The following is a 14,081-nucleotide window of genomic DNA, read 5'->3' as shown; positions in this document are numbered from 1 at the left end:
GCTTGTCGCTCTAGCGAGGTAGTTGCATCACGGATAACATTGATCAGACCGAAACTCGTTGGAAGAAGGAAGCGCGGATGGCAGCAGGACTTGGTGGAGAATGACTATGAGTACATTGTGGATCTTGACAGGTGCCACATCCCACCCAACCTCGTAGAATCTTATTAGACATGCAATAATGTAGCAGCTAGTGCTTTAATTTTATGCAATAAACTATGATAGGATGCATGGTAGAATTGCTTGAAAGCCATTACCTTGACGCAACCTTTACCCCTGCACACCCGTTGTTAGGATAGATGCTCGCTTACTACTTGCTACTTGCTCTCTACTATGCATTATATCTATGATGTGATGCCTGGTGGAGGATTGTTTGTGAGTGGTTATGGCACTTGGTGCCAATAATATGGTAATAACAACTAGGGAGATCTTGGCGTGTGTCTTGGGTGTGTGGTGAGGGTTGAGTCGACCGGACAGGATTCTACGACGAGCCTTGGTGTGAGTCTTGCCGGAGTGTGACCTGAGCACTCCTTGAAAGGTGTACCTATGGCGGGTACTGGTTAGTGGTATAGATTCTAGGGGAGGACTGTCTTCGTGGAACGAATCCCCAGAATGGAGGTGCAGTTGAAGCATGGGGTGTTGGATCCCCAACGTGAAGATGTCTTGTCTGGTCACCTTAAGGACTTATATGTTCTGGGAACCGGTTCATAGGAACCTACATCCACTTGCTCCATGCGATAAGGAGACGGTTGTGGACTAAACTTGGGGCAATGCCATTACTGCTAGGTTGTAGTTGATAGTGTGGGAGGTAAGGGCGTTGGAACCCGATCCTTTCTAGATGTGTAGTACCACTGTTGGGCCCGGTACTACGTCTCACAATCTTAACGTGCCGGTGTTTGATCCAGGGTGCCTCAGGGCTGAGTGGCAGGATTGTATTGCTCCAGTTTAGAAAGCAAGCACAGAATCAGCCTAGACGACGACGATCAGTCGATGATGGAGGATCTGGTGGTAGTGTAAACCTCTGTAGAGTTTTGGTTGATCGATCGATACATATGCCGCCTTTTTACGGCTATGGACCTTTCCTATGTTACTGCTTCACTTGACTAGAGAGAGGAGTCCTTTCTTCTTCTCCCCCCTTGGTTTGTTCAATTTCGGCTATTAGCCGTTAAGGCAAGGTACGAGAGGGAGTTGCCCTTGCCACCTAGAGAGTGAGAGTGTCATGAGATGTGTGTGATGGGATGGGTGAACGTGTGGATGAGATGGGTTAAAACTTGATGAACTATTATAACATATTGATGAACATGCATAGGAAAACTACAGCCATATATAGTCCTTTTGCTCTACCCTTGCATTCCACTTACCACAAAGCAACGCAAAGCATAGGGTGGGAGCTAGTGGCCAGTACAAATCGTACTGAAAGATATTTGGCAGGTTTGGATGTCATCTGCAACGACAACCCTTGAGATTAGAAGGGTTAGATGGTCTTGTTCCTGCGCTCAAGTTTGGTTGAGGAGATGAACTCTATGCCCGCTGATGCTCTATGCCTACTCTGATGATTGCTAGTGAAGGAGGAGCCTTCACTCACTGACGCTCAACGTCTACCCTGATGATAGTCCAGTGAAGGATAAGTCTACTCTGATGAAGCCCTGTGTGCATTTCTGCTAGATTAACCTTGTACTTATGTGTGTTACCAAGAGTTGTAATGCCTTGTAAACTTGTACTTCCACTATGTATGAACTGTGGTATCAACTGTTATTTGATAATGTGACGGCTTGGTCTCCTAGAGTATCACATTATAATTCATATCTTTGGATTTTCCCTTCGTGGAAAATCAGGATTGTCACACAAATCTTGGCCAGAACGCCTTCAGCATGTTAAGGAAGTTCTGACAATACTCGAAAAGCATCAGTTTCATGTTAAAATGTCTAAATGTGCCTTTGCTAAGCAGCAGCTCACATATTTGGGGCATACTGTCAGTGCAGAAGGAGTGTCTACTGACCCTTCCAAGATTGCAATTATTAAGGACTGGCCTACACCACAGAACATTAAGGATTTGAGAAGCTTCCTTGGCATGGTGGCTTACTACAGGAAGTTTGTACCCCAGTTTGTCTTATTGAGCAAACCCCTTACTGAGTTGTTGAAGAAGGGCCATGTGTTTATCTGGACTTCAGCCTCTGATCGAAGCTAGTTTTCAGGCATTGAAACAAGCCCTCATGTACACACTAGTCTTGGCCATGCCAAACTTTGAGCTGCCTTTCATTATTGAAATAATTGGAGCTGTGCTTCAACAGCAAGGTCATCCCATAGCATATGTTAGTAAGGCTTTAGGGGTAAAGGCTTGGGTCTCTCTACTTATGAGAAAAAGTATCTAGCTATTATAATGGCAGTTGATCATTGGCGACATTATCTCCAAACTTCACCATTCATCATACTTATAGACCAGAAGAGTTTGACACACTTGGAAGATCAAAAGCTCTCCACTCCATGGCAACACAAAGCTCTCACCAAGCTAATGGGTCTGTCTTATGAAATCATGTATAAAAGGGGGCTGATAATAAGGTGGCTGATGCTCTTTCATGAGTCAATCCTGATGACACATATGAAATTGCTGCTATGTCTATCATTAAGCCACTCTGGCTTCAGGATATTTAAGAAGCTTATCATCAAGACCCACAGGCTACAAAGTTACTTGCTGAACTTTCAGTTTCATCACCTTAGGGGCATTACTCTCTTCAAGATGGATTAATCAGGTACAAGGGAAGGGTATGGATTGGTTCTCAACCATCTCTACATTACAAAATTCTGTCCTCCTTGCATAGTAGTGCCATTGGTGGTCACTCTGGTTATGAGGTCACTTACCATAGGATCAAACAACTTTTTGCTTGGCCTAGACTTAAACAAACTGTGAAAGATTTTGTAGCCCAATGTAGTGGGTGTCAACAAGCCAAATCTAAATTTGTGGCTTATCCTGGGTTACAAGCCCCTTTGTCCATACCCGAAAGAGCCTAGCAAATGATCACTTTAGATTTTGTAGAAGACCAAGGTCTGCTTGTTTTAACTGTATACTTGTCATAGTTGATAAGTTCTCCAAGTATGCCCACTTGCCTTGCCTTATCCCACCCATTCACTGCATTCCAAGTGGCTATACTTTTCATGAACAGCATCTTCAAATTACATGGCCTACCCACTTCTATAGTCTCAGATCGAGACAAAGTTTTTACTAGCAACCTACGGTAAGAACTGTTCAAACTTTTGGGCACTCAGCTGCGCATGAGCAGTGCCTACCACCCACAAACCGATGGCCAAACGGAACACGTCAATCAGTGTCTTGATACATACCTTCGTTGCTTTGTTCATACCTGCCCCTCCAAGCGGTCTCAATGGTTAGCATTAGCAGAGTATTGGTATAATACCTCTTTTCATTCTTCATTGGGCAAGACTCCATTTGTTGTTCTTTATGGACATGAACCAAGGCACTTTGGCATAGATCTTGCTCAATCCTATCCAGTTGATGATCTGAATACTTGGTTGGAGGAAAGGGAACCGATGCAACATCTAGTCAGACAACATCTGGTCAGAGCTCAAAACAAAATGAAAGTGCAAGCTGATAAGAAACGCACTGATAGAGCATTTCAACTTGGTGATGTAATCTATCTCAAGGCACAACCTTATGTTCAAACATCTCTGGCTACAAGATCCTCTAACAAGCTTGCATTTCATTTTTTTGACCTTTCATCATTGTTTACAAGATTGGTCCCTCTGCTTACGAGCTGCAACTTCCAGTTGGCTGTTAGATCCACCCTGTTTTCCATGTCTCCCAACTAAAGCTGGCAGTTCCACCAAACACTGTGGTAAGCCCTGAATTACATGACAATACTGTTGAGCTGCAGGTACCCTTCGCAGTGTTGGATCATCGCCTTCACAAGCTGAATGACACTGTCGTGCCTCAAGTGTCGGTGCGTTGGTCCTTCATGCCACCAGAACTGTCTACATGGAAAGATGAAGCTCCACTTCGCAAATAGTTTCCACGTGCGCCAGCTTAGGGGCAAGCTGGCACTCAAGAGGGAGGAATGTCATGAATGGTGCCCAGGTGACTGCATCTGACGGTATTGTCTCTGAAGAAGCTGATATCCCTGATGAAGCCGATGCAGCTGGAGAAGGTGGCCATTCTGAAGGCGTTGACAGAGCTGGGCCAGGAAAGGCGATACGGGCCAGAAGGAAGAACCCAAGAACGACTGGGCCGGAGTTGGAAGGCAGCCTAGCTGGCTCCTTCATGTAACAGCAAGCTGGAGGAAGCAAACTCGAACTTGGTCATTTCTATAGACCGAGCGTGAGGGATGCGGCGGCGGCGAACTCGGCATCTCGCTGGAGTTCGAGACCTTGTATCCACTTACTCTATCGTAATACTATATCTCGTCGTAGTCCGGTAACAGATCGTCTTCATGAACTCGACGTTTCTTTGGAGGCATCCGCATGAACAAACCTTAGCTTCGTTGATGATGGCGGCCGCAACCTAACAGCTACAATCAAGACGAAATAGATGTGATTCATATGATGAGATATATAATACCTATATAGCTCATAGGCAAAATATTCAACGCAAACAATATTTTCGGTGTAATCTGGAAAACCCTTTGCATCCTCTAGTGCATATGTCAATGAAATTTGTTATTTTCATATGAATTTTTGCAAAACGAGTTTGAATCTCAAATTTTGTGACAGTGCACATCTATGGATGCATTATTGGTGTGCATAGTTTCAAATTTTTTGAAAACTCCAAAGTATAGTTTTAATGGGGCTTTCATGGATTGCACTGAAGATGTTGTTTGCACTGAATATTTTGCCTCATAGTTTATTCACTCCTACTTCTCTGCAAGTACAGCAAGTTTTTTATATGCCCTACGACTGAATTCCATTTGAAGATGAAAGTATTTTTTAACCTTTCCACTTAATTCTAGAATTAGTTCCTGACCCACAAAATTTTAGCTTCAGTCCACAACAAGTTGCAGGTATGGTCAAATTGCTCCTCGGACCCATCGAATTGGATCTTAATTTTAGAATTACTCCTTAGGTCTACATCTTGACTTATTTTCATGCACCGTAAAATTTCTTTGCAATGTGGTCAGTAAGGTTTTATTTATTCCGATTTGATAGGCCTGAGGAGCTACAAGCCAAACAAGTTGTATGTCACGATGTTTTGTTACTCTTTGTTTAATTTTGTTTTTCTTATAATTTTTTTTTGCAAATCTTATGCTGCTCTTTTGAATTGAAGAAAAAATATACCCAAGCATGAGCACCTCTCCTCCTGCGCAAGCATCCGCAGCAAGCCACATCCGCCAAATAAGCGAGGAGGAGCCGGAATTTTAAATCTTGTCCGGAGGTGTAGGTAGATTATAATTTTTATTTTACAGAACTTGAGAAGGTAGAAGCCATGGATGGATGAGTGGGTCGATACATGTGAGGTTTTCAAGACAGCGTGCTAGGAAGAGAGGTAGGCGGAGAGGACACTGGATACAGTTCCGAAAATGCATTGTCATGTGCTGCTGCTGAGTGCTGCTCGAAGCTTCTGCCGTTTGGTGGGGCGTCTGTGAATGATTGCCAGCATCAGCCGTCGCCGCACCAGACGAACCAATCGTACTCTCCTCCAGCAATCAAATCGAAAGAAGCAGAGCAAGAACCACAGTACCATCACATCAACCACTTATGTACTCCCTTTTTTAAAAAAAATTTAGGGTGGATTTAGTTGGGGAGGAGAAAATTTTTTTTGTGTCATATCGGAAGGATGTCGGGAGGGGTTTTTAAATACTAATAAAAAAACAAATTACAGAACTCATCAGAAAACTGCGAGACGAATCTAATAATACTAATTAATCGGTCATTAGCACATGCGGGTTACTGTAGCACTTTAAGGCTTTTCATGGACTAATTAAGCTTAAAAGATTCGTCTCGCGATTTTGTTGAGAACTGTGCAATTAGTTTTTTTTCGTCTACATTTAATACTCCATGCATGTGTCTAAACATGCTCTTTTACTGTAGGAAGCAAAAATTTTTGAAAACTAAACAGGGCCTTACTGTATTGTCATGCAAATGCCAGAGAATCTCAGTTTTGGCCTTGTTTACATCAAGGCTGGATTTTATTATAATAATGTATCTTACTTCCCCGTGTCTTTTTTTTTTTCATTTTCGCTTTATGAAAAGTCAAACGAATTCAACTTTGACCAAATATCTACGAGAAAATATTCATATTTACGGTACATAATTAATATCATTAGATAAATCGTTGAACCTATTTTTATAATAAATTTATTTAAAGATACAAATATTACTAATATTGTATATAAATCTAGTTAAAGTTGATAAAGTTTGACCCGCACGTTTTTCACCGTGACAAACGTAAAGGGATCGGAGGGAGTATAATCTAGCCCTAGTGTCAGTGACTAACGAAATGAGTGATCGAACATTTGATACCGTTTTCCTTGAGTCTGAAACTACGCAAATCCAATTCCATAGAACAATTTTCCCGACCAGGCAGACTATTCGTAATTTAATCACCCAAATCCAATGCCCGCACCGACGGTTGTGATTTGTGAACAGAGAGAGAGATTTGGCGGCAACCCGACAAGAGTAAGCAAATGCGCCGCACAGCACTCATGGAAAACGCAACTTGTGCGGCGTCCGGTGCGCCACCACCAGAGGGACCAGAGGACGCTGCCACACTACAAATCCCGTGCTTGGCTGCACCAGATCAACCGCACGGACGGCCCAGCGCTGGTGTCTGAACAAGCTCATCATCATTTCTAAGAAGCCGATCGATCGAGCACTAGCAAGTACAACACACACCATCAACGTACAGCTATGGCGCGGCCGACGTCGACTCCGGCTGCTCTGGTCGCACCGTCGCTCGCGGTCGCCGTCCTCTGCCTCGTCGTCTGGTCTGCCTCCGCGGAGTTCTGGCTCGACGAGTTCACCACGGACGGTGACGTCCGCAAAGACTACGACCGTTCCGGCCGGCAGGTGGCGTCGCTCGTCCTCGACCGGCGTTCTGGCGCTGGCTTCAACTCCACGCGCAAGTACCTCTTCGGCGAGTTCAGCGTCGAGATGAAGCTCGTCGCCGGCAACTCCGCCGGCACTGTCACATCCTTCTACGTACGCCGCCACCATTCCGTTCAACTACTGTACGTTTTATTATTACATTCCAGCAGTGGTGACTATAGCTGTGCATGTGCAGCTGACGTCCGGCGAGGGCGACGAGCACGACGAGATCGACATGGAGTTCATGGGCAACTCCAGCGGCTCCCCGACGGTGCTCAACACCAACGTGTGGGCCAGCGGCGACGGCAAGAAGGAGCACCAGTTCTACCTGTGGTTCGACCCGGCCGCCGACTTCCACAAGTATAAGATCATCTGGAACGACAAGAACATCATCTTCCAGGTGGACGACGTGACGGTGCGCGTGTTCAAGCGCTACGACGACCTGCCGTACCCGGATGCCAAGCCCATGGCGGTGCACGCCACGCTGTGGGACGGCAGCTACTGGGCCACCGAGAAGGGCAAGGTGCCCATCGACTGGTCCGGCGCGCCCTTCGTCGTCTCCTACCGAGCCTACACAGCCAACGCCTGCGCCGTCGTCGACGGCCGCAGCACGTCGTGCCCCGCCGGTGGGAACGAGTGGATGGACAGGCAGCCCGACGACACGGACCGTCTCACCGTGGCTTGGGCGCGCCGGAACTGCTTGCAGTACAACTACTGCGACGACGGCTGGCGCTTCCCGCAGGGGTTCCCCGGCGAGTGCGCCCGCAACTGATGATCCATGCATCTGCTGTCGAAGTCTCGCCGGCCTCATCCGATCCGATCATTACTGCAGATATTAGGCATATTCCTGTACGTGTTCTCGATGGAGTTCGTTCTTTTCTTTCCTTGGGTTATATATTCTTGTAATTCTTTTGTACGTACGCACATCGTGTCGTCTGACTCAGAAGGAGCCCAGCAGCGTGCGTCCTGGATCTGGATGCAGATCGCTGGTAGTAGTTCTTTGACTTATGAAAGAAGAAGAATCATTTTTGAGGGTATGTTAGTCGTCGTGTAAAATCTCATTACAGAAACTGAGGAATAAACATCAGAATCCATAAATCTTGCCTGGCACTACAGTTACAGAGTGCGATCATAGATCGTGTGTGCATCTCGATCAATGCCAGATGGCAGATGCTGTACGTTACGACTCAGATCATGCAAGCTTCTACAGATTCATGTGCGCCCACGGTCACCACCGACAGGCGACAACATGCCATGGCATGTGCTCTCTCTATCGATTCGGTGAATTGATCTACAGAGGATGCATGGTTGGTGGTGGGTGAGTAGGTGAGCTGGTCAACACCGAATGGACAAAACGCGAAGGATCCGGCCTGGCGCACATCATATGCATGTGCCACAGCGCCAAGCGTCTAGAACAAAGCGACGCCCACTGCATGACCACACGGCCACTACTACTCTCGATCCGGACTACCATGTCCATGTCAACACTCAACACAGCATGGTTAAATTTGGCCCTCCACAATGTGAGCCAAGAGTGATGCCCAAATAGGTGAGATAAGATTGTTCTAAAAAAAAAAAGGTGAGAGAAGATTGGAGCATCACTTTGCATACTACAGCACCCGATGCCAGGTTCAACCGATGCTCAAAAAATGGAGAGCGAGGCAATACCAGGCGCCGGTGCTCAGATAATATAAAACGATTATCTTCGTTTCTGCATCGTTGCTCGGTAGTGCAGGACGCCAACGCAGGAACATGTGTATCTATTTTTTTATAGCTTTGCTTTGGGGTCCCAAGCGATGCCTATGAACGCTTAGCACTACAAGGTGTGAAGAGCGATGCCTGATTCTCAACTGTGAGTCCCAATTTCTTATCTGGCTTCACTCAACACTGCGGAAGGCTAGGACGACCTCGGTACGACTGCTGACGTGGTCCATCGAGCTTGCCTAGAGGACACTACTTGTCAAGGCGTTTTTGAACATCTAGCTCCCCGATGATGTGACGTGAGGCTCATATCTTATCTTATGTCTGGAACAATGCAAACAATCCTACATCCATCTATGTTTGTGTCCTCCACAGAGATGGATTTTCCTTTATATACCTTCAGTTTATGCACCCAACAAACTAACATAATTAAAATCAATGGCTCATAGGCCTTCCCCGTAGCTTCACCATGATCCAACGGATGCAGTCACTTCGAGGCTTCAACGCACCTTCCCCTGCACACGCCGCGCTGCCCATGCGTGCGATCCTAGGTACGATCCCCACTTTCTAAATCTCGATTTCTCTAAAAAAACACAAAACTTCCCCGCGCCTTTGCCTTGCAAAAACGAAGCGATGCCCTCTGAGAACCCACGGGGATGTCAGTCCAGTGATGGCGGCGATGTCGGAGCATGCTGTCTGCGAGGCGGGGTAGGACACGACACAGTGACGAGGACAAGCTTGGCGAGAGGGCGGCCCGGGCATCACATGACCATGCAGCATATGCGGCGAACATGGATTCTCGGAGTGCCACGGTGTAGGGCTCTGGGTCGACGGGGTTGTTGTTACGAACGAGGTATAAGAATATGAAGTAAAGAATCAAGCCACAGAGGAGACACATGATTTAACGTGGAAAACTCCTCCGATGTGAAGGGGAAAAACCACGGGCACCAGCCAGCAACAATCTCACTATCTCAAGAGTTTTGGGTTACACGCCTATGGCGGCTTACAAGAGAATCAAGTCTCCACGAAACCCTAGCAAGGGTGTATATACCGTACCGTACCGCCGGCTTCAGACTCCGCCCCCCGCACCCCCCCCAAACACAGGGGCGAGACCCGATGGGCCGGCTTCAGACTCCGCTACGCTCCGGCCCAAGCCTCCGGCGACGGGCCTCCGCTTCGCTCCGTCAGAAGCCTGGCCTATATCCTGGAGTGAATTTGGAACAACTCCAACAAACTCCACCTTGAGACAAATTCATCTTGTATCATAAATCAACCATTCATCCTGAACATAACAAAGATAGAAAACCACTGGTGCCAACAATAGTCTCTTGGACTATCCAATTAAACCAACTAAAGCTTGAGCACAGCTCAAACTTAGCAATAGGAACAGGTTTTGTCATCATATCAGCAGGAATTATCATGAGTACTAATCTTGCATACCTTCAGCTTACCTTCTTCAATCACATCACGCACAAAATGATACTTGATATCTATGTGCTTAGTTCTCTCATGTAACATCTGATCTTTAGTGAGGTAAATTGCGCTTTGACTGTCACAGTGCAAACTTATGCAAGATTCAACTCCACAAAGCTCAGCGTACAAACCTTTCAGCCAAATTAATTCTTTGCACGCTTCACAAATAGCCATATATTCTGCTTCAGTAGTAGACAAAGCAACAACTGACTGTAAAGTAGCCCTCCAACTCACAGCACAACTGCCAACAGTAAACACATAACCTGTAAGTGATCTTCGCCTGTCCAGATCAGCAGCATAATCAGAATCCACATAGCCAATAAGACCCTTATCAGTTCTTCCAAACTTTAAACAGGAATCTGCTGTGCCTCTGAGGTACCTGAAAATCCACTGAACTGCCCTCCAATGTTCTTTGTCAGGATTAGACATATATCTACTAACAAGACTCATAGCATATGACAAATCTGGACGAGAGCAAACCATGGCATACATCAAAGACCCAACAGCACTAGAATAAGGAACCCTTGACATGTATTCAATCTCTGCATCTGTACTAGGACACTGAGCAGCTGACAACTTAAAGTGAGGTGCAATAGGGGTACTAACAACCTTAGCATTTTGCATGTTGAAACGCTGAAGAACTTTCTTGATATAATTTTGTTGACTAAGAAATAGCAAACCAGATTTTCTGTCTCTACTAATTTCCATACCAAGAATTTTCTTAGCACTACCAAGATCTTTCATATCAAAACCACTACTCAATAGCTTCTTTAACTTAGTGATTTCAATCTTACTCTTGGCAGCAATCAGCATATCATCAACATATAACAGCAAATATATAGGTGATCCATTAACATGCTTGATGTAAACACAGCTATCATACTTAGATCTTTTAAAACTGTGTGCTAACATAAATGAATCAAACCTCTTGTTCCACTGACGAGGGGACTGTTTCAAACCATACAAGGATCTCTTCAACTTGCACACATATTTTTCCTTGCCAGGCACTATGAACCCTTCTGGTTGGTCCATGTATATGTCCTCCTCAAGCTCTCCATGCAAAAACGCAGTCTTCACATCTAACTGCTCAAGCTCAAGATCATGTGAAGCAACAATACTAAGGAAAGTACGAATTGAACTGTGTTTTACCACTGGAGAGAACACATCATTGTAGTCAACACCCGGAATTTGACTGTAGCCTTTAGCAACTAACCTTGCCTTATACTTTGGAGGCTCGCTTGGAGATAAACCCTCCTTTCTCTTGAAGATCCATTTACAGCTGATGGTCTTCTTATTCTTAGGCAAAGGTACAATCTCCCATGTACTGTTCTTCTCAAGAGACTGCATCTCCTCATGCATAGCAGAAATCCAATTCTCAGTATCACCACAACGAATAGCTTCTTTATAGGTTGCTGGCTCATGAACATTCTCCACCTATTCAGCACAACTCAAAGCATAGTAAGACAAATTACACTCTTCAATAAGACGCTTAGGAGGTGCAATTGTCCTTTTTGACTTGCGTTGAGCAATAGGTAAATCCTCCTCTAACTGCAAAATAGGAGGAGTTTGCTGAACATCATCATGAGCATCATCCTCAGCAACATCATTATCATGGTCACCATGCTCATCAACAGGCTCCACCTGCACACCTGTATCATCATCAACATGCTTCATCTGCATGCGCATACACTGCAGCTCTTTTTCTGGAACATGATCTGAGGGCAAACTGTCAGTAAACATCACAGATTCATTGAAAACAACACTCCTGCTCATAAAAGTCTTTCCTGTTTCAGGATTCCACAATTTATAGCCTTTGACTCCCGAACTATAACCAAGGAAAAGACACTTAACAGCTCTAGGCTCTAATTTTCCATTATCAACATGAGCATAAGCAGTGCATCCAAAAACTTTCAACTGTGAATAATCAGCAGGTGTACCAGACCATACCTCAATGGGAGTTCTTTTATTTAGTGGAATAGAAGGCGACCTGTTTATCAAGTAACAGGCAGTATTAGCAGCTTCAGCCCAAAAATGCTTGCTCATCCTGGCATTAGACAGCATGCAACGGGCCTTAGACATGATGGTTCTGTTCATGCGTTCAGCCATACCATTCTGTTGTGGAGTATGGGGTATGGTGTGATGCCTAACAATGCCTTTCGATCTGCAATAATCATTAAATTCACGCGAATAAAATTCTCCACCATTATCAGTACGAAGCAATTTTACCTTCCTTTCAGTTTGCCTTTCTATCATTACTTTCCAGTCCTTAAAAGCAGCAAAAGTATCATCTTTCTGTTTCAGAAAATAAGGCCAAACCCTTCTAGAGTAATCATCAATAATTGTAAGCATGTAACGAGCACCACCAAGTGAGGACTTACGGGAAGGACCCCATAAATCAGCATGAACATAATCAAGAGTACCTTTAGTGGTGTGAACAGAAGTGTTGAAATGTACCCTTTTATGCTTCCCGAAAATACAATGCTCACAAAACTTTATTTTACTCGAAGTGCAGCCATCCAGCAGGTTTCTCTTCATCAATTCTGCCATACCATGGTGACTCATATGTCCCAAATGCATATGCCAAAGGTTAGTTTTACTAGGTTCATCATTAGTAACAGCAGCAACAGCGGAATCAGAACCAGGTAAAGTACACCCTCTAAGGACATATAACTTTGCAGAATTAAGATCACCTTTCAAGCAAACAAGAGAACCTTTTGATACCTTCAGAACGCCATCTGAACCGGAATATTTGTAACCTTCTGCATCAAGCGTGCTCAATGAGATAAGATTTCTGGACATCCCTGGTATATACCTGACGTTTTTCAGCGTGCGTGTCATGCCATCATCAGTCTTGATCTGAACTGATCCAATCCCCACAATGTCACACGGGTTATCATCTCCCATCCGCACAACATCCCCTTTCTGCACAGGCTTATACGAGCTAAACCAATTTTTGTTAGTGCAAATATGAAATGAACATGCGGAATCGAGAATCCATTCATCATGACCAGCAACACAACCAGCAAATACTACCAGACAATCTTCAGAATCATCATCAGACGCAGCAGCAGCAACAGAGACCTTACCAGCTGTTGGAGTATGAGAGTATGTGTATTAGGCCCATGAGGCCCATGTATGACCAATATACATTGCTACCCTCCTTCTAGGGTTAGCCTGATGAAATCACAACTCTAGCATGGTATAGAGCTAGGCTTTCCTCCTCCCCTTCCCCACCCAGCCGCCAGGCGCCGCTGGCCGATTTCTTGCCGCCGCCATGGCTGGCCGCCCTCCCCCTCCCTCCCCAACCTACTTCCAGGCTTTCCCCTCCCTTCCCTACCCGTCCTGGGCCCAGCGCGCGGGCGCTGGCCTCCTTACCGCGGACGCGGAAGGCCCGGCCGCCGCCGCTGTCGCTGCGGCCGCGGCGCGGGTGCCGGCGCAGCCGCGGGCGCGGGCGTGGGTGGCCCCGCCGCCGCTGCGGGCGCAGGCGGCCCCGCTGGCTGCGGGTGCGGGCGCAGGCGGCCCCGCCGCTACGGCGCGGCGTAGGCAGCCCCGCCGCTGCGGGCGCGGGCGCAGGCGCCCTTCCGCCGCTGGGCGCGGGCGCAGGCAGCCTGGCCGCTGGCCCTGCCGCACGCGGGCGCGGGCTTGGACAGCCTGGCCGCTGCCGCCGCCGCTGCTGCGGCAGGGGCGGGCGCGGGCGCAGGCAGCCACGCTCCTGCCGCTAGGGGCGCGGGGGAGAACCTGGAGCCTTTCTTCTTCCCCGCTCCTCCTCCTCTGCCGCCCTCTGCCCCTCTCCAGACGGCAGGGGCCAGCTCCGCTCTCGCCGCTGCTCTCGTGGCTGCACGGGCTGCTGCTGCTGACAGCCAGGCCCGGGTGCGGGC

General features: G+C 46.7%; 1 protein-coding gene across 1 annotated transcript; it reads left to right on the top strand.

Moving 5' to 3' along the window:
* The first annotated feature begins 6,703 nt into the window (after window positions 1–6,703).
* LOC136501308 (xyloglucan endotransglycosylase/hydrolase protein 8-like) lies at window positions 6,704–7,931 on the top strand. The gene is made up of 2 exons (XM_066496812.1): window positions 6,704–7,143; window positions 7,226–7,931. Exons 1-2 carry the CDS (start codon window positions 6,853–6,855, stop codon window positions 7,799–7,801), a joined length of 867 nt encoding a protein of 288 aa, XP_066352909.1. The 5' UTR covers window positions 6,704–6,852; the 3' UTR covers window positions 7,802–7,931.
* The last annotated feature ends 6,150 nt before the right edge of the window (window positions 7,932–14,081 follow it).

This window comes from Miscanthus floridulus, chromosome 13, assembly GCF_019320115.1.
Source record: "Miscanthus floridulus cultivar M001 chromosome 13, ASM1932011v1, whole genome shotgun sequence".
NCBI classification, from domain to species: domain Eukaryota; kingdom Viridiplantae; phylum Streptophyta; class Magnoliopsida; order Poales; family Poaceae; genus Miscanthus; species Miscanthus floridulus.
This window is presented reverse-complemented; position numbering and strand designations above follow the sequence as displayed.